This window comes from Mauremys mutica, chromosome 1, assembly GCF_020497125.1.
Source record: "Mauremys mutica isolate MM-2020 ecotype Southern chromosome 1, ASM2049712v1, whole genome shotgun sequence".
In the NCBI taxonomy this organism is placed as follows: Eukaryota; Metazoa; Chordata; order Testudines; family Geoemydidae; genus Mauremys; species Mauremys mutica.
This window is the reverse complement of record NC_059072.1, coordinates 223,561,928-223,582,706: the sequence shown is the minus strand read 5'-3', so window position 1 is coordinate 223,582,706 and position 20,779 is coordinate 223,561,928. Positions and strand designations below refer to the sequence as shown.

Sequence of the window (20,779 nt, the reverse complement as noted above, 5' to 3'; positions counted from 1 at the left end):
CCAGACACTTCAGAGAGAATGAACAGAGCAAATCAATTTTGAATGATCCATCCTTTGTCGTTCAGGCCCAGCTTCTGACCACTGGCGATGTAGGGACATTGGGAACATAGGGTTGTGTCCCTGACCATCTTGATCCCTCTTGTCATTAATCATTAGTTTTTGTTTAGGGGGGAGGCAGAGTTATAGTAATCTAGTTTAGAACATCTGATATGACTTTTAAACAAAAAGCAAAAGCAGTTTTATCAACCAACCATTTTTAAGCAGTAAACAAATTTCAGTTGCTGCCTTCATATGAGTAATGGTGGAGGGTAGATTGAATTGCTCGTGAAGGACATTTGTATTTCCCAAGTGACTTGATCACCATTCTTGAATTATGTTCATAATCTCGTGTGGTTTTCAGTGACTGAAAATCTGACATAATAAAAGATATATACATGGGTGCCTTAGTTGTGCAAGCTCTCGAAGGCTGTGAAAGAAAGCAAAGAAACCAGTGGTGAAGAAGCTGAAGTGCAGTTAATTCAAGAGCTGCCTTTGGGATGAGACCTCTCATAGATAAATTCTTATGCTCTGCAACTCTCTATTCCAGTTTATTCTACCTCCCTAGTGCCATGCAGCCTGGTTGAACAACCCTGACTTCACATCGCCATAAGAAGTGGAGAGGAATGAATGATTTTATGATTAACTCACTAGACCAGGAATAAATAAGGAGACCTGGATTCTGTTTCTGGCAAATCATTTAATCTATCTGTTTCTCAGATCTCCATCTGTAAATTTTCCTCTCACACAAATGGTATTGCAGGAAGAACTAAATAAATTAATGAATAAGGGCGTCTGATGGCCAGGAATATACACAGTCCTTCTTCAAATGTGAGAAGTGGTTATTGACTCTTGCACTCCCTCATCTAAGAGTGAGTAATGTGGCTGAAATTTTAATTTAATTTTATTTAATTTTATTTATTTTTGCAATTAACAAATGAAAGTTTATTATTTACTTGTGTGTTATCATTTCTGGTATCCCATAACTGTTTGTAAGTGACTGCATCTTATTTTCTAATTAGCACAATTTTACGGTTATGGGAATAAAATCATAGGGTTCACAAGTACTTGTGACTGCCAAACTGATGATGATGCAGCAAGTGCCTAGCGAATGTGGTGTGGTGTGAGAGATATTGCAACCCCATCCAGTACCTTTGGGGGACATTGTATTCAATATATGAATGTTCACATATGATTGTGTTCTGCTGTGTGGGGGAGAGTTATCACATCTCCTACAGGAATTAAAAAAGAAGGGGGGGGGGGTGAGTAAGTCTAGTCATTGAGACTAAACAACTCTAGAGAGTGCAACCCCCGGGGTGGCTTCAGACACTATTCAAGCTGGGTTTTCTAGAGACCAACAGACAAAGAAAGGGCTTCTGATATAAATGGCTGGGTTTACACAGGCTTCTGGTTTCTTTATGATCCAACAAACTGACAGGGCCTTCTGTCCAAGGGAGGCCCCAATCTTTGTGAAAGCCTATTAAGGTCCGTAAGACTTATGAGTGACTCCTGGAACAGTCAAGAAGGGACTGGTATAAAGGTTCTTGCGCAGAGATGGGGGGTGACATCTGGAGGCCCGAGACCTGGCTTGGCACTCCTGGAGTGGAACATGAGGGTGAGGAATACCCTGAAACTGGGACAGAAAGAATAAGAGCAATGACAATATTGTGACACAAGATCATAGCCATAGGCACTCAGAGAAGTGAAGCCCATGACAGACAATTTCAGCAGGTTGCCAACTCAGTATATAAAACTATATAAAATACATCTGTTTCAACTGGGCACAGAAATCCAGATTCATCTTATTCTTTTCCATAAGGTTCCCTTGAGTGCAAAGTTTTTGGTATTGGTACATGGTCCAAGTTATTTTCAGCCTGTCGGGTAATGTTTCCATGTATTGATGTAACTGTTCTCTTGTAGGCTCGGTGCTGAGCATTCTGGCCCAGATTCAGCAAAGTACTTCATCTGCTTAACTTTATATGAGTAGTCCCTCTGAAATCTCTGGGACTACTCACATTTAAAGTGAAGCATGCGCAGAGCTGATTTGCTGGATCAGGGCCGCAGTGCTCAGCACCTTGCAGGATTGAGCCCTAGGTGTACGCCCAATTCATTCATTAACAGTTTATGTAATCTGTCCTGGCCAACTTCCATGTATTCATACATTAGGAGGCTTGGGAGATGTAGTCAAAGGGAGGAGTCCATAGTACATAAAGGTATATTTGATAAAAAGAATATTAGCTACTAAATCTGGATTCCACTAGCCTATGCAACATCCTATCTCTGGAACTTTGATTTTTTTGTTGGATGTTGCCCTCTGTTAATTCAGTGGAATTGTAAGAGTGTTGTTCCTATGGCATGTTAGAGCCACGGGATATTATTTGAGCTGGTGGTTCTGTAAAATCGTATCACTTCATTGTGAGATGATTTGCAACAAGCTATGATTCAAAGGAGTGGACAAGAGAATAAAAAGATGTTGCTGCAGTTATTTTTTCAAAGAAGTGGAAAATAGAACAGGGAAATAATAATCAGGAGAATTAGAGACACCATGGGAGAGAGAAGACGACACTGGAAACATATATTGGATCATAAAAGTTAGTGATGGGGAGGAAAATGGAAACTACAATAAATGCATATGTGATGCTGGCAAACCAGCAGTCAGGTTAGGATCAGCAGGCCAAGTAACCTGTATATGAATCTTAGAGGTTTGTCAAGAGGAATTGGGAGGGATAGCTCAAGGTTTGAGCATTGGTCTGCTAAACCCAGGGTTGTGAGTTCAATCCTTGAGGGGGCCACTTAGGGATCTGGGGCAAAAATTGGTCCTGCTAGTGAAGGCAGGGGGCTGGACTCAATGACCTTTCAAGGTCCCTTCCTGTTCTAGGAGATTAGCATATCTCCAATTATAAAAATATAAATTGGAATCAGGACAATTCACTTGTGTGGGGGTATCAAAGAGATGTTAAAAGGGGTTAATAGGCCTGTTCATTTGTGTTGATAAGAGATCAAGGAAAGATGCTGTGTGTATGTTTGTATCCTTTAACTCTAATTACCTTAAATATGCAACCAGGCCTTTGGAGCTGTGCTCTGGCTATGCTCCAACTCATGGCAAAAACCTGCAGCTCCATTGCTCCAGAGCTGCTCCAGCTCCGGGCTCTTCTCCAAAGCCCTGTATGCAACTATACTCAATTGTCATTAGATCAAAGGTCTGTATTTAGCATTTGGTTGTGTATTCTCAAGATGTGTATATACTGCATGAATCAAATGAATATTACCTATATTGTCTTCAGCTTATCTATCCCTGTTATAATGCATGACCAACAATTGCTTTATGTAAATGAATATAGCTGGGTTACCTGTGTATGCATAAGAAATAGAATTTTAACTTCAAGGAGTGGGTCCTTGTGGGCTGAACAATGAGGAATCTGGGGACACACGCTGTGCTCAAAACACTTGCCAGCCTGTTTCAGCTATAAAAGAAAAACCTCGGGCATGTGCCGTCTCTGGTCTGCTGAACTTTAACAGGGAAAGTTTGAGCTATTGGACGTAAATCCCCAAGTAATTACTTGGGGTGCCCTGAAAGAGTCATGAAAAAACTCTAATAGACTCTACCTCTAAGCTGCTCTGTGTGTATGTCTGTGAAATGTGTATATATATCTGTGGTATATGTCAGTGCGTTTTACTTGGTCCATTGCTGTCAAATACAGTATATCTAATTTTGGCTAGATTCACTTCACTTCTCTTTAAACTCTCTGTAGTATATGTAATACCCAAAGCAAGCTAGACATTTGCAGATGAGTTTCATTCTGTCCTAAAGACCTTACTATCTTAATAGACAGAATGCAGAAGAATGTTTATGAGGAATATGAGGGGTGCAGTATATGAGTGCTTCAGTACTGAAGTTTACCAAGCTTTTCTAATGGTATTAAAATTATATTTTCATTTATATTTTTAATTATATTAAAATCTAAAGTTAATCAATTCTACCTTTCCATAGGCTTGTTTTGTTTTGTTGCATTTTAACCTTTACTTATATTTTGTAACCTCTTCCGCATGTGTAATCCTTTCCTCTATCTTGAGTCTTATCTTTTCGTTTCATGTTGTGAATACTTAGCCTGCTCCCAGCTGCTTCTACAGAGTTCATTCTTGCTTTTCTAAAGAGAAAAAAAAGTTTAACTTCAACTTGTGGGCTAACTTAATTGCAATAGTCAAATATCCTAATTGAATCGTTTTTTGAGGGGAATTTTCAGCAGTGGGACATCCTCTAGGTGTGGAGGGAAAAAAGGTTCTCTAGCTGTGGGTGGTGCGGTGTTAAAAACACTAATTGGGTGCTGATTTTGCAGTTAGCAACACTTTTCAGTTCTCAAGTGTATTAAACTGTTAAATGAAATGGGTATTGCAAATTGTAAGTGTCTCCATAATAAGTGGCCAATATTTCCTTCTCTATAAAGGGATGTTATAAAGATGACTGGCATTAATTATTCTGATAGTTGGTGAGGATAGAACACAAAGTAATAGACTGAAACTGTAGCAGAAGCAATTTAGTTTAAAGTTAGGAGTGTTGTGAAATTATTGTTGGAGATATTCAAGAAAGTGAAATACTTATTTACAGGGATAGTTAGAAACAATAAAATGAAACATGATATGAGGCAGGGATTTACATTGACTGAACCCAAGACCTTGATCCTGCATTAGGATCTGCTAGCATACATGGGCACTTGCATCCCTGCCAAGTTTCACTGACTTATTATTAGGAATTATTAGGAAATGCCACATCCACCAGCTCCTCACCTCTGGTGTCATTTTTCCCTAACCCTGGCCCCTCCCTTCTACCCAACATCTTCACTTCCTTCAGCTGCCCCTACCAGCATCTCTGCCCCTCTCATGTCACTCTTCCCAACCTCTTGCTGCCCCCACCTTCCTTTCTCTTGCTCTCTTTGGAACACACACTCCATTTCTAAAAAAGACCACAGCATCCGCAAACTATCCATGCCTTGCCCTCTCCCACTCCTGGATCTGAGAAAATAGATCCTCGGTATCACTTGCTCTGCAGCTGTCCTCTCTTGGAGGCCTCTTCTTTTCTCATTCTCCCTGCCCTGGATCAGACTGTGGTCAGGGTGCTGGGCATCCGCTCTCTTGTTCCTACTGCTTCCAACTCTTCCTTCAAACCCTTCCAACTTTCTCCTTTTGAACAATAGTATAGCCAACTTTTCTCTCCTCTCTACCTCCATATTTCTGTCATCTACTGTGCATTTAGTTCCTACCCCATCAGCCTTCCTCTCTGACTTGGACTACTGTCACTCTCTTCCTCTTCCTCATCATCTCCTACACTTAACTTCAGTCTCTTCAGCTTCCATGTTGTTGACACATGTTTTCTTAGCTGCACGTCTCCTTGCTCCGACTTCTTCATTTGATCTGCAGCCCTTGTTCAACTCTTCCATTCACCAAAAAGGCTGTTAACTTGACATGGTCTTCACCAAACGCTGCACATGTGTGTTCTCTCTCGCAGAGTCCCCCATCTCTGACCATCACCTGATCTCTTTCCGCATCACCTATTAGTGCTACGGTGACCAGATGTCCCGATTTTATAGGGACAGTCCCAATTTTGGGGTCTTTTTCTTATATAGGCTCCTATTACCCCCCCCCATCCTGATTTTTCACACTTGCTGTCTGGTCACCCTAATTAGTGCCCTTTCTCATGTTCCTTTCAAACAGAACTACGTTAATGCAAACTAGGAACCTTTTACGTCACACTCACAGTTTCCACACAGGGGAGTTACAATGCAGCACTTTGGTGCTTACTGCTTGTCCGAACTGTGGTACAGTGCAGACATAGCGTAAATGTTTGTATATAGACAAGCCTTGAGATACAGCCTTTTGATTTTATTGCTTTTTCAGCTTTGACGTGTCTTTTTGGGGAGTTTCAGGATTACAGTAAAGCTTGGGCTGGTGAGTCCATTCATCATACATGTATGACTGGCAGTGAGTATAAGTCCATTTGGCCACATTTTTCTGTTCAGACCTAGAAAAACTAATTCTAAGAATTTCCCAGTTGGTTTTCAATTTCTAGCATTGTAGTTATTGGTGTGTCAGAACTAGACAGTTTGCTCCCCTTTCTTTGGATTCCAAGCCCAGGACATATGGTTTCTTCTAATGTTTATTTAACTATTACATTACAGAGTGGCAATGCTAGTCTTCTGTTGTTTGTAATAAACAATATTGCTTTTTTAAAAAATACAATTTTTTTCTGGTTTGGGCATATTGTGGATGTGCTGGTTGTCTCTCACGCAGAATTGCCAATACCAGAAGCACTGCTTCTCAATGACTACCTAGATGCAAAGTTTCTGATTGATTCATTTTGGGCTGAAATGGAAGAAGGGGCAACAGCAGACAAACTTTGTAACCCAAAGCCCACATAAATCCATTATTTTATACATTATTTAGTTTTCTCTTTTGTATGTGTGTTTTTAAATGGTTTAAAAAGTGGAATCAGAGCAAATTATTGTGTAATTTAGCACTTCTACTTAAAATATCTATAGATATTTCATCATAAATGACTTATATTATTTACCCACAATTTAATAGTTTTTCCTCTGGGTTATTAAAATATTTGCTATATAGTCATTCATGTTTTAGTTAAACGAAGAAAAAAATATTTTAATTATTATGGTTTAAGTACGCTCATTTTGAACCGTTTTATTTGTTTTCAGTATTATTATGTAATTCATGCACATAAAGAAAAATAGCCTTTTCTTCAGAGTAGATAACTGATTAGACTGTGTTCCCATTAAGTTGACTACTTGATTTGTAGTAGTTTAATTTGTAATATGAATAGTTTACTATCTGCTCAGCAACACTTGGATTTTTAAATGTTGCTAAAATGTTTAGCAGTTTCTCATTGCTATTTTTGCAAAATGATTCCTGCAAAACATAAATATATCCAAATTGAAAATTTCACTTGCCCTCTCACATTTAAAGGTGAAACGTGTCATTTGCAGATAAGAATGCAGATGCTTCATTGATGTTTGCATATAATTGTTAGATTTTCATTTGGCTACATTATTAGCAATGCCTTGCCAATACAAACAGCCACTATTAGGAAAGTGCTCCCAGCTTAACCTGCAGTTCTATACTGGGGCTGGTTCATGTGAAAATTAAGAACAGGTTAGTTTTTGTTTGTTTGTTTGTTTTCACAATTAGCACCAGAAATATTACATGGTTTAGAATTGCCCACACTGGTATATCTGCCAAAAATTGATTTTGTACTCTCTATGCTATTGCTATTGGAGAAACATTTAAGAAATGTAAGACTTAAAATATAAGCACCATTTTTTGAATTATTATTTGTATTACAGTAGAAACTAAAGCCTCCATCTGAAACTGGAGTAATGCTTTCAACAGCGTACATTTTATTTCAGATGCACAAAAATATTCCTCCTCTCTGCTTCTCATTTCCCTGTATTTCCTAGTCTCTGTATCCACCAGGATTTCTGTCCCTAATCCAACCTCTGAATCCTCTATCCTCCACCTTTCCATGTGTCCTCATTTTTGTTCTTAGCAAAATGATCATGTGTACAACCCCTAGTGCGCTCTGTGTGTGTAACAGTCTAACTCACTTTTCTTCTTCATTGTCCATCCTCCATGTCCCCAAGTCCATGAGTGATGAGTCAATTCACCTTTTCTCTTTTTCTCTAAACTTTTCCCCCTCTCTGATTCAACTCAACGTATTGTGGATAATTCAACTTCCTCTCCCCATTTCCTTGGTCAGATGGGAATGGGAGGGACAATTGCTTTCCGCACTAGGGAAATATTTTAGCCTCTCACACCTATTTTAAACTGAGTGAAATGCTTGCTGGTTTGCATTTTGGTTTTTGGTGGGTGAGAGATGTTTCCGTGATACAAAGGAAATAAGATTTTATTAAGGGAGAGTAAGGATAAAACGAGAAAGGAGGAGGAAAGAGAGATGGGTGAGGAGAAAGAGACACCAGCCAGCCATGACTGTAGTAGGGCATGGCACAAAACGATATTAGGGAGAGGGGAATAAAATCCATCTTGTGGGATTTCAACAAAAATAAGGTGGAGAACCAGAGGTATAGGTCTTTGCTACTCAGGATTTCCTTCTTATTCTACTATCTCGATTTGGGTTACATAAATCCTTTCACCATAGTTGGGACACTGAAATGGGGTTTTCTCTATAAATTTTTCAGTATGATTAACCCTAAAAAAAGCAATTTTTATAGCGATGTTTTACTTAGTGACTTAATGTCCCTCATCTGCTTTCTCTTTTCAGGATTGTACAGTATATGAAACGGAGAATAAAATTCTTCATGTGGTAAGTAATCCTTGGATTTTTATAAACACACACCTCCACTGTGTAACACCTATGACTTTATCTTTTCTTTTCCTAGCAGTAGAGTTTGTGGTGAGGGTGAACTAATTTGGGCATGTTGCATCATTTTTAATAACCAGCAACATGGGAAATCATTAGCAAATAGAGATATGCCTGAAGCAGGATGCTGGATCTGAATACCCCTCAATTTTAGAGAAGCTTGCATCTCAATTCAAACTCTGATTTGGGCCCATCTCTGCTCATAGGCAACAGATATTAAAATGTGGTGTAACCCTTCTGCCCGTCTGAGTTGGCAGCAACGAGGGCTGGGTTCAGTATCCAGGGGTTCAGTTTCAATAATGCAATGCAAAACTGGCTCGAGCCCCCATCCAATGACCTGGGACAATTACATACCACTCTCCAGGCACCTCTAAGAGGCAATACTTCCCCTCTCACAAGCACAGAGTCCGAGTGTAGCAAGATCCTTTTAATAAAGGAGGGAAACAATGCGGCATCATGTTGGAGAAACACCACAAACAGGATTAAGCAAAAAACCCACCTCCAAGTATGTTTGGCACTGTCCTTTCCCCCTTAGGGTCTTAAGTCCAATCACCCCAAAGTCCAACAACCCAAAAGTCTCTGTCTCTGGTCAGTGCCACGCCAGAGTTCAAAAGTTTATCTGCAGAGTTTCCCCCTCCCCCAGCCTGGGTGGAAATGGGGGGGCACACACAGGGTGTTAAGGGACACCTTACGTGGGCCGGGGCCAACTGCTCCACCTCTCTGCTGCAGCCTTCACCACGACCGGCTCCACTCCACCAGCTGTGCCGCTCCTCCAGCCGACCCATGAGCTGCTCCAGCTGTCCCCGCAAACCGCTCCACTCCGCTCACTGTTCTGTGGGCTGCTCCAACGTGCTGCAAACTGCTCCGCTCTGCCAGTTGCTTAGCGATAGATCTTCAGGCTCCCCCACTAGTTAACACAGCACTCAGTGATCTCAGCTCAGTAAGCTTAGCTCTTTTAGTGATTTCAGCTCTTAGTGAGTTCAGCTTGTAGTAGGGGAGCCCCGGTTCTGGTGCACCATTGGTCCAATGTGAAGTCAGCTCAGCAGCCTCTAGATGGATTCCTAATGGATTCAAAATTAGCTCTGCTCTTCAACAGTGGAGAGAGGAGGATGTGCAATTGGTGTTCCAGGCCCTCAAAAGGGGCCCATACCATCAGGTACACACACCAGTCCCCAACCTCTCTCCATTCACTGGGTTTTGGCACCCATGTCCCTTGTCTAGCAAGTGCTACTTAATTGGTGTTGAGACATCTCTGTTATAAAGCAGTCGCATAGTTCCTCATTCACATAATCAGGGTGACAACACTTTATTCCTCCTACCCCAATAACAAAGAAATTGGGGATCCCAGAGCTGTCAAAATAACCATCCCAGGCTGCCGTGGGCTATCCTAGGTGGGGTGGGTGTGCCAATGCAAATACCTGAAATTCCTTTCCACACTCCCCATAATTCACCACCAGATGTCAGGGTAGAGCTCATCCTGACTCTGCTTACATTGGTTATGGTCACAGAAATGGCTATGTAAAAATGACATTTGACTCAACAAATCTGCTCTCTAGGCATACACAGTAACATCTGTTTACTTCAATGAAAAAGTTTAAAGTTTATACTACTTTTTACTGCTGTTACCACTGCAGACCCAATAAAACTATGGGAGAATGAACCTCCACGTCCTGGCTCATGTATCATTAGTAGAAATGCTTCCTAAGTTCCACTTGCATAATCTTTATTGCTGTTGACAATACGTCTGACTTTCAAAATGCAGTTTGTGTTTGAAGGGCTGCTCAATGGAGGGGTGAAGAGACAAAAGTGTGAGCAAAGTTTTTCTGGAAATTATTGAGGCAATGAACGTGGAGCCCTAGTGCAAGATATTTAATTGCTCGTCAGACTATGACTGTATTTTGGTAGGTATTGAGTTAATACTGACAATGTTTCTAAAGTCAGCCACAAATAGTGCTGTTCCTGAGAGCAAGTAATGAATTGGTTTCACTTACAATGTACTTTTTATTTCACTGGTCAGATAGATTTTGATACCTATTCTTTATGCTACTCAAGTAAATTATCTTCATTTCTACTTCATTGGATATGAAGCTTTACAAAAGATTTTCTATAAATATTTTTAATGCTCCCAAATCAAATGCCTAGCAAGCTCAATTCTTTAGGCTGCTGACACTTTTGATTTTACAATAACTGCAGAACAAAAAGGTCTTGAATTCTTCAGTTGCACTGACATTTTTCCCCTATGGGGCAAAAAACTATTAGCATTTGTAGTAAGCCTGACTTTGTCATCTTTGACTGACTGCTCTCTACAAGCATTTAAATAATGAAGTTTTTAATGGTGCAGCTTTGGCAAAAAGTTGAAATGCTGCATGCTGGAAGTATTCTTCTTCGAGTGCTTACACATGTCCATTCCAGTGTAGGTGTGTGCTTGCCCCAAGCACAGTTGCTGGATTATTTTTCCTTAGTGGTATCTGTCGGATACCTGGTGTCGCACACTCATTACACCAGTATGAAGGGCCCTGCCGACCCCATGCCCCTTCAGTTCCTTCTTACCACCTGTGACAGTTGCTGGAACTTCCCTCATTGCTCAGGCAATTTCTCCCACTGGTTTTTCTTCTCTTTCTCATGAGTGAATAGTAGTTTTAGTAGTTAGTGAGTTTTGGACGCCTCTGCCCTTGGTTGGAGAGGCTTGTCCACGCCCCGGTGCCAGGCTATGTCTCCGTCACCAGGCTTCAGCAAGTCGATGCCCTTGAGCAACCCGCACTCAAGCTGTCTCAGGTGCATAGAGGAAGCTCACTGGAAAGACGGTTGCCAGATCTACAGGGACTTCAGACCCCGCACCAGGAAAGACTGGGAGGCGAGGTTGAAGGTCTTCCTCTGGGAGGCAGCCCTAAGATCAGCATCGGAGCCAGGTTCAGACTCAGGACCAAACACTTCAGCTTTGGTGTGGAGTGCTCCTCCCACCAGTCGAGAGTCCTGGCGCTGATCCTCCTAAGTGGTGCCCTAAGAAGAAGCACTGTAAGGACCAGGAGAAGAGTCGTTCCCCAGTGTCAAAAGGAAGCAGGCAAGGGGTTCTGGATAAAGCGAGATCCGTGTTGGGCTGCTCTCCCTCTCCTGCACTACAGCAGCCACCTTCGCCAGCCTCAGTATCCCCGTAGGCTCCGCTAACTCCGGCATGGGAAGTGCCATCCTCCAGCTGACAGCGTACCAGTCAGTTTGCAGTACTGTCAACCCCAGAGGCATTTGTGGCTACTCACTCTTCCAGTCCCGGGGTCCCTGGCGATTCAGGACTCGGCACTGCCAGTACTTATGAGCAGCACAGAGATGTTTGCCAGCTTACCGGCCACCCTTATGGTAGCCTTAGCTTGGACCTCTCCGTGGCAGTGTTTGCTGACTCCGAGAGGGTTGGCACCGCCTTGGTCCTCCCCACTGCAGCTCGTTTTCATCATTGGAGTCTGAAGAGGGATCCTACTCTCATCACCATCATGACGGCCAGCACTGCTCCCTGATCTGTTCCTACCTTGCTGTTGCCTCTGAACACTTGGCCTCTGGGACTGTGGGGACCAGCACCCATGCAATGGCCTTTTTGGAACCTAGGGGGGTTTCCCGTAGGCCAGGGTGCTGTTCAAAGATGTTCATATTCTGTGGCCTTGGAAAGTATGACAGGCCTACTAACAGACCCTTTTTCCACCCTTATTCCTGTACAGAGGATAGAGTTCATAGGGGTGGTTCTCGACTCTTTACGGGTAGAACCTTACTTTTAGAGGATTGTTTTCACTCAGTCTCGAACATATGTTCCCTTTAGACACATCTGGCCATCACAGTCTGGATATGCTTGAGCCTTCTGGGCCACATGGCATCATGCACATATGTGGTGCAACACATAAGGCTATGTGTCAGACCTATCCAGGTCTGGCTGGCCACAGTATATTCACCCTTGCAACACCACCAGGTCCTTGATTCGCTGACTGGTGGTTGAACCAAAGCACAGTTTGTGCAGGAGTATCTTTTTCGAGGCCCCAACTGTTGGTGTCCTTGGTCTCTGATGCCTAGGCATTGGGTTGGGGAGCTCACTTGAGGCCCCTCAGGACTCCAGGTCTGGGGTCAATATCAGGGAACTCAGGGTGGTCCATCCCACATTACGGACAAGACGGTTTTCAGTTCTCATGGACAATACAACCACCAGTTATTATATCAACAGGCAGGGCAGAGTGCGTTCTTCCCCATTATGTCAGGAGGCAGTCTGGCTGTGGGAGTTCTTCATCACACACTCAATTTATCTAGAAACATCTGACTTGCCAAGAACACAGAACCAACTCACGGATCGCGTCAGCAGGTCCTTCTCCACTCACCACAAGTGGTCGCTTCAACCGGACATTGCAAGGGACATCTTCCAAAGGTGGGGGACTCCCCTTATAGACCTGATTGCTATCCATGGCAACAGAAAATGCCATCAGTTTTGCTTCCTGCAGGGCCACAGCCTGAGCTCTCCTATGGACACCTTCCTGTTAGCATGGACAACTCACCTGTATTATGCCTTTCTCCCCAGTCAATTGATACACAAGGTTCTGCTGAAGATCAAGGACTGATCATGGGTCATCCTCACAGCCTTGGCATGGCCCAGAGAGCACTGGTTCACCACCCTGTCAAGCCTTTCAGTGGAGATCCCAATCCAGCTTCCGCCACACTGGGACTTGATCTCCCAAGGCCACAGTTGGCTGCTCCACGTGAACCTCAGCTCTCTTCATCTGACGGCCTGAAACTTCCATGGCTGAATCCTGAAGAGCAAGCTTGCTCGCAGCAGGTCCATAGAATTTAAATAGGCAGTAGAAAACCCTCCACCAGGGTGACTTATCTAGTAAAGTGGAAACGATTCTCCATCTGGTCTTTCCAGTGCAGCATTCCTCTTGCACAGTCCTCCTTGCAACTTATTTTGGAGTACCTTCTGCTCTTGAAACAGCCAAGGTCTGGCCTTCTCAATCAAAGTCCACCTGGCAGCCATTTCAGCTTTGCATCCTAAGACTGCAAAAGATCAGTCTTTTCGCAGTTTTCTCAAAGGCCTGGAGTGAGTGTACCTTCAGGTAAAGGAGCCGATCCCTCCTTGGTGCCTAAACCCCATCCTGTCGAAGTTTACAGGCGCACCCTTCAGGCCTCTAGCAACATGCTTGCTGTTGTACCTCTTCTGGAAAGTGGCCTTCTTAGTGGCCATTGCTTCGGCCAGGAGGGTTTGGAGAGCTGACCCTTCACGTCAGAACCCACATATACAATCTTCTTCAAAGATAAAGTGCAGCTGCACTTGCATCCAAAGTTCCTTCCGAAAGTAGTCTCACAATTCCACTGCAGCCAACCAATTTTTCTACCAGTATCCTGCCCTAAGCTGCATGCGAATAGGGAGGAACAGCACCTGCACTCCTTGGATGTAAGATGGGCCTTGGCATTTTATATTCAAAGGCCCAAAACCATTCCACAGATCACCTCAGCTATTTATAATGATAGCAGAGAGAATAAAGGGACTCTCCATCTCTGCCCAGAGGATCCCATCTCGGATTATATTATGTATCCATGTTACAAACTCACGAGAGTTCTTCCTCTGGCTAACCTGACTGCTCATTCCACAAGATCCTGGGCATCTTTGGCTGCTTTCTTAGCGCAAGTTCCTGTTCAAGATACCTGCAGGGCAGCAACCTGGTTCTGGGTGCACAAATTCTCAGCGCACTATGGCATTACCCAACAGGCCAGAGACAATGCCAACTTTGGCCGTGCAGTCTTCCAGTCAGTTTGTACTTGAACTCCGAGCCCACCTCCTGTGCAACTGCTTGTGAGTCGCCTACATTGGAATGGACATGTGCAAGCATTCGAAGATGAAAAGACTGTTACTAACCTTTCTGTAACTGTTGTTCTTTGAGCTGTGTTGCACATGTCCATTCCAAGACCTGCCCTCCGTCCCCTCTTATTGGAGTCAGTTGGTATGAGGAAATTGAAGGGGCGTGGGGACGGTAGGTCCCTTTATACCAGCACTGTGTGCATGTGGCACCAGACTGCACTGGAGCCTACCCAACAGATACCACTAAGGGAAAAAATTCTGGCAGCTGTGCTTGGGGCGTGGACACCTACATTGGAATGGATGTGTGCAACACATCTTGCAGAACAACAGTTAGAGAAAAGTTAGTAACTATTTTTTCTTACACACACACAGATTATACGCTGTTTTTGTGTGTATGTGTATGTATATAAATAAAAATAAGAAAATATATTGAGCTTACCAATGGTCTGAAACAAGGGTGAAAAGTGAGGTGGCAATATTTACAGGTGCTACAGCATTATTTAGTATAGTCCAGACTCGAAGATTGTGGAAAAACTTCAGAGGAATCTAACAAAGCTAGGTGAATAGGCAAACTGGATACAATGGAATTGTTAACAAATACTTTTCAATGTGCATTTCCATGCATAATTTGAACTGTAACCACTCAGGAAAAAGATCTAGATGTCATTGTGGGCAATTTAATGAAATTCCCTGCTCACTGCTCATTAGGTGTTGAAAAAGCAAACAGTGTTAGAATGTACAAAGGATGGTATAGAAATAACATGAATAGTATAATGCCATTATTCAAATCTATGTTACGCCCTCACCTGGAACATGAAGTTCAGTTGTGGTCGCCCTTTCTCAAAAGAAAAACGTAGCAGAAATATATAACATTTATATTGCAGCAGTGCTTAGAGAGATCAACTGAGTCAGAGTCTCATTGTACTAAGGCAGGGGTCGGCAACCTCTGGCACGCGGCTTGCCACGGAAAGCACCCTGCCGGGCCGGGCCAGTTTGTTTACCTGCCGTGTCGGCAGGTTCGGTGGACCGCGGCTCCCACTGGTCACGGTTTGCTGTCCCAGGCAAATGAGAACTATGGGAAGTGGCGCGGGCCAAGGGATGTGCTGGCCGTGGCTTCCTGCCACCCCCATTGGCCTGGGATGGTGAACCGCGGCCAGTGGGAGCCGCCATCCGCCGAACCTGCCGACGCGGCAGGTAAACAAACTGGCCCGGCCCGGCAGGGTGCTTACCCTGGCGAGCCGCGTGCCAGAGGTTGCCGACCCCTGCACTAAGGCATTGTATAAATATAGTAAATGGCAGTACCTGTTCCAAAGAACTTGCAGACTAAAAGACAAGATGAAGCAGGTCAAGCAGGGAGGTGGGGATCACAATGTAACAAGTATAACCTATGCAAAGCACAAGGTAACAAATATAACCTATGCAAAGCATCCTATCAGCGTGTTTGGTTCTCATCCCATCAGTAGCAGGGATCACAAGTTGCCAACTACCTACCTGTTATCAGATGGCAATTTTCTGTATGCTTTCTGGTGAATTTGAGGAGACAGATGAAGGCAGAGACTTTATGGATTTTCCTTAGAAGATATCACCACATATGAAGGATGGCATAGGGAAAAGAGTGAAGGTACATGTGGAAGAAGCAGACAAACAGGTGATTGAAGCTGGCATAGTAGGTAAAACGAGACTGGAAGCTGGCTTTGTAATAAGATAATAGAAAACACAGGTAGGGCAGGGCTCAACTTTGGGAGGGGTTTGATGGTTAGCATGAGAAATTTGTTCTTGATGAAATGGAAGACGGGAAAGCCAATGGAGGGAGTTTGAGAGAGGGGTGAGGAAGATTATTTTAGCAGCAGCACTTTGAATAGATTTGAGTGAGGCAGAGTTGCAGGCATTGAGGCCTTAAAGGTGGAGATCGAAGTAGTGAAGGAATGAGATGTTCAGAGACTGTCTGAGATTTTTGGCAACGTGGGCAAAGAGGAAAGGATTGGTCTTGAAGTTGTGCAGGAAGGCATGTTGAGATTTAAATACAGACTGGATGTTTTGTCAAAGGAGAGGGCAAAAGAGTCAAAAAAAAACAAACCTGAAATTATGGGCTTGAGTAATAGGATGATGAGGATGCTCTCCGCAAGAATACAGTGAGATTGAAAGATGGGGGTGCTTTGGGGAAAGGTCAGCAGCTTGCTTTTGGCCAGGTTGAGTTGGACATCCATGAAAAGATGTCAGAGAGGGGCTGAAATTTTAGTATGGATGGAGGAAAACAAGTCTGCAGCAAACTCACAGATTTGTGAGTCATCATTTCAAAGAGGGAAGTCAAAATCACATTTCTGAGAAAGGAAAAGAGAAGAGGTAAGGCAGAGGCCTGAGGGGCCCCCACTAAAAGAGGGAGAATTGTGGAGAAAAACCCGCCAAATAAGACCTTGAGGGAGTGATCCAAGAGCTTGGGGGAAAAAACAGGAGAGGACAGGGTCAGGAAGACCTAGGAATGATAGGATTTTGAGAAGAATATAGTGGACAATGTCAAAGTTCAAGGAGAGTGAAGATGAAAGCTCTTTGAGGTCATTGAAGGTCTCGATGAGAGCAGTTTCAGTGAAGTGCAGGGAGTGGAAACAAGATTTGAGATGTCGTAGAATGGGATTAAAGGTGAGGAATATAAAATACCTGGTGTAGACGGTGTGCTCAGTGGGTGTGGAGAAGAAGGTTAGAAAGAAGATGAGGCCATAATTTGAGGGGAGGTTAAACCAAGAGAATGGTGACTAAAATGATTAGAGGTATGGAAAGAATCCCATAAATGATTAGAAAAACTGAGAAAGTTTTAGAGGTGCATAAGAGGAAAGATGAGGCAAAAAAAATGTGGAAAGAAAAAGTTAATTCTTTTTATCATACAAGAACACGGTAACATTCAATTAAATTGAAAGGCAATAAATCAACAAATGATGAAAATACCAATTAGCCTCTGGAACTCACTGCCACAATATGTAATTCCCACCAATATTTTAGATGGAATTTTTTAAAAAGGAATAATGAGAACATTTACAATTTCACTAAATAGGATAAAAATAAATGAGCTATATAAACCTTTATGCTTCAGGGCATAAACCAACCACTTTCTGATTTCTTGCACCTTCCTCTGAAGCATTTGGGGCTGGCTACAGTCAGACACTGGATGCAGGTTTAGATGGGTCTCTAGTCCGATCTCGTGTGGCAGTACCTATGTTTGGTTCCAGATGACTCCAAAAAACTTAGTCCAAGGTAAATGTAATTACAGAGAGAAACAAAGTGTGAATGACAAAAATAGAGTAATTGTACAGAGTTACATAAATTACTTGGATGCTACAACAGTGACACTCGTTAGATTTTTTTAGTTTGGCTACGCAATGTAATATTTAGTTAACATAGGACATTAATTGTTGGACAGTCATGGAAAGTTCAGATGGTGGTTTTGCTCTTCATGAATAATGCTGACCTATATTTGTTTTAATGAGACCAGAAATATTAAAGCAGCTATAGTTCTGACAGCATGATTTGTTTTTGAGATCCCAGTGAATATTGTCTTAGTTCCTCACCTCCTTGGCCGTGAGATCACAGTTTGGGCTGTAGTGTGGGCAGAGTGCTTAATTGCACAGGTATCTACTTGAATGTGTTATCAGTTATGTCTAAACATTAGATCACATTCTAATAACTTACTTTACTGATAGTAAATTTTGAATATCACAGTTTATTCATCATTAAACATCATTAAAGTGATGTTTACCAGCCAACCTTATCTATGCTGTCAGTGATGTGTAGGATACATGTAGCTGCATGCCTCAGTGAAAAGCAGGCTACATCCGCACTGCAATGTGTAGCTACATGCAGCAATGAAAGGCCCTGGCAGGCGGAAGCAAATCGGAAAGGCTCCAGGAGTTCCCTGCTGCCAGAGACTTTTACTATGGTGAGGAAAGGCTCTGGCATTGGGGAGGCAGTGGGGAAAGGCTCTGGCAGTTCCCTGCTCTTTTTACCAACCTAGTGTCTCACTGCCTCCCCCCTGCCAGAGCCGTTTCCTGCTGCCAAAGTCTTTCTGGCAGCTCCCTGCGGCGGGCAAAGGCTCCAGCAGTGGGGTGCTGTCAGAGCATTTCTCTGCTGCTTCCCCACTGCTGGAGCCTTTCACTGCCACGGGGAACAGCTATGGCAGCGGGGATGCATCGGGACACTGTATTGCTAAAAATAGCAATGTAGACATGGGAGGTACTGCTTTCATGTGAAGAGAGTCATGTAGGGTGTATCCCCTGAGGTTCTGGTGTACCTGTACTCTTCTCACCTATGCAGTGCCTCTGATCTACACTCCTGTTTATACCTATGTGAGGGTTTGTGTGCAGTGTATGTACTTGACATGCTGCTATTAGTGCAGACATAGCCTCCGTGAGCACCACAAATCATAATTTTATTTCTGTTAGGGATTAAATCTATTTCTTTGCCTTTCAAGAAATTGTAATTTAAAATAGTAGAGCAAAGGCATTTTTAATCTGAATCAGAATATTACCATAGCTAATAAAGTACTCTGTGTTTATAAACCAAATACCTGATAAGAATCAAAGAAAAAAAGATTATGGAAAACAGACAATTAATCGGCTATGTTTTCCTCCTCCTTAGTTGTTCACTGTATTGATCTCTGATTCCTCAGAATGAGTTTTACAAGCTTACCTTTTTGCTTAGCAAGCCATACTTGTTAAATACATCTGAATAGCAACAGGAACAATAGAAATTATTTAACTGAGAAGAATGGGGTTTGAAATCCAGTGGATCAAAAAAATCACAAGTGTTCTTTACCAGTTTTAGTTACTATTTAAAATAACTGGAGATCTGTTGTACTGTGTAGATACATTCCTAATCAATATATAAAGCCCTTAAATAACACTGATTAATTTGAGATATGTTGTTACATATGGAAGCCTCCAGAAAAGATTAATGTGGAAAGCTGTTCTAGATCCATGTAAAGATGGTGTTCTGGAAGTTGTGTTCCTGGTTGTGGAAAGTCTGTCCAGAGAACATTTTTGTTGAAATACCAGAAGTGCAAACGCCTTGGAGAATAATTAATTGTTCCCATCCTTATTATGTAATGCTGTATGTGATGGGAGCATCTAGTTCATGAAATGATACTGTAAATGTTAAAAACAAAGCAAGCAGGACTGATTATAGAAAGGAGACTTTGAGCTAAAATCTACTTAGCAGCTATTTTCTACACATTTTTTTTCTAGTATAATGCTTTGGGATAATCATTCATTTACCATTCAGAGGGAACAAAAGAAATTTTCCTGTGGAATTTGACTTTGCAAAGATGGAGAAATTTTTTGAAGCATGTTCTGTTGGCTAGAGAACTATGAAATATTTAAGTTATAATTAAAATTAAACAGCCTGAATATGAATTTTAAAACAAACTAGCTATTTTAGAACCAAGTTTAAACACTTAAACACATTTAAAAATGAACTAATAAAAGTATGAGATTTTACCACTATTGTTAGTGATCTTGTCAATACCATAGTTATGTAAAATCTGTACTGCTCACTAGAATGCAGTAACCGGTTGATTTCATTGTAGCACAGGATATCATGGAAAGTTCAGAAGTTATTTGTAAGACTGCTGGTCTGAATCTTCAGCTTCCTGTAAGGTCATTTTGTGCAATGACCTTTAAAATAGCCCTTAATGAGCAGCTGATTTAGGGAATGTTGATGGGCACCAGAGAATGGGGAACTGCAGTGTGGTACATGCCACTGATCACCAGACATCTACCGCAAGGGGGACTTGTCTTAGCCATCATAAGTTAGGGTAGCTTTGTGGTTCCTCTAACTTGTGCTGGGAGCTGTTTGCTGTCCCCCATAAAAGGAAGATGTAAAGGTTGCTTAGTCACTTTTGCCGCTTCTTCCCCTTGGTACCCCCCTCAGCTGCTCTGAGAGAGAAGCTGGCACAACTGAATGGAACCCATAATCAGCAATTATTAGTTATTGTAATTACTAACTAGTATTCTTAATTCTGGTCATTGTTAATTTTTGCAACTGTAATGAATGACAAGCATGCATATATATTTTGTATTATTTTAGATATTTTCATATTGTACTTGAAACATACCCTTTACCTTTCAACATTGAAGTGCAGAGTTTTCCTCATCAATCGTTTCCCTCTAGACTTTCCTGGGTATTTGAAAAGAGCAGAGTATTTTTCCTTGCCCAGTCATTCTGACAACACTTTTTCTTTACCTCCGCCCCCCACCCCCCACCCCCCACCCCAAACACCCCCATGTCACAAATTCAAACCTGTGTTCAGAAGGAGGTCATAAGAAAACACTAATACAATCTGTGAAGATAAGATGTACAAAGAGAAGTTCATCCAGCGTCTACTCTTTCTTTTTCCTTGGACAATACAAATGGAGCATGTCTAGAATTTGCTGCCCAAGACAGAGGATCAGATATGTTCAGTGAATTTGTTTGCTACATCAGCAAACACATCAACCACTGAAATACCTGCCAGGTGTTTATAAATTTCACTGCAGTAGGGAATCGACAATTAT

At 42.4% G+C, this 20,779-nt stretch overlaps 1 protein-coding gene across 5 annotated transcripts in view; it reads left to right on the top strand.

Annotated features, from left to right (window-relative positions):
- The window catches only part of CNKSR2 (connector enhancer of kinase suppressor of Ras 2), a 362,143-nt gene that overhangs the window by 120,156 nt on the left and 221,208 nt on the right, over positions 1–20,779 (top strand). For all 5 annotated transcript variants that reach the window (XM_045012122.1, XM_045012114.1, XM_045012050.1 and 2 more), the window contains exon 5: positions 8,321–8,362. In XM_045012122.1, coding sequence (XP_044868057.1) covers positions 8,321–8,362 — 42 coding nt within the window. The remainder of the gene's footprint in view (positions 1–8,320; positions 8,363–20,779) is intronic.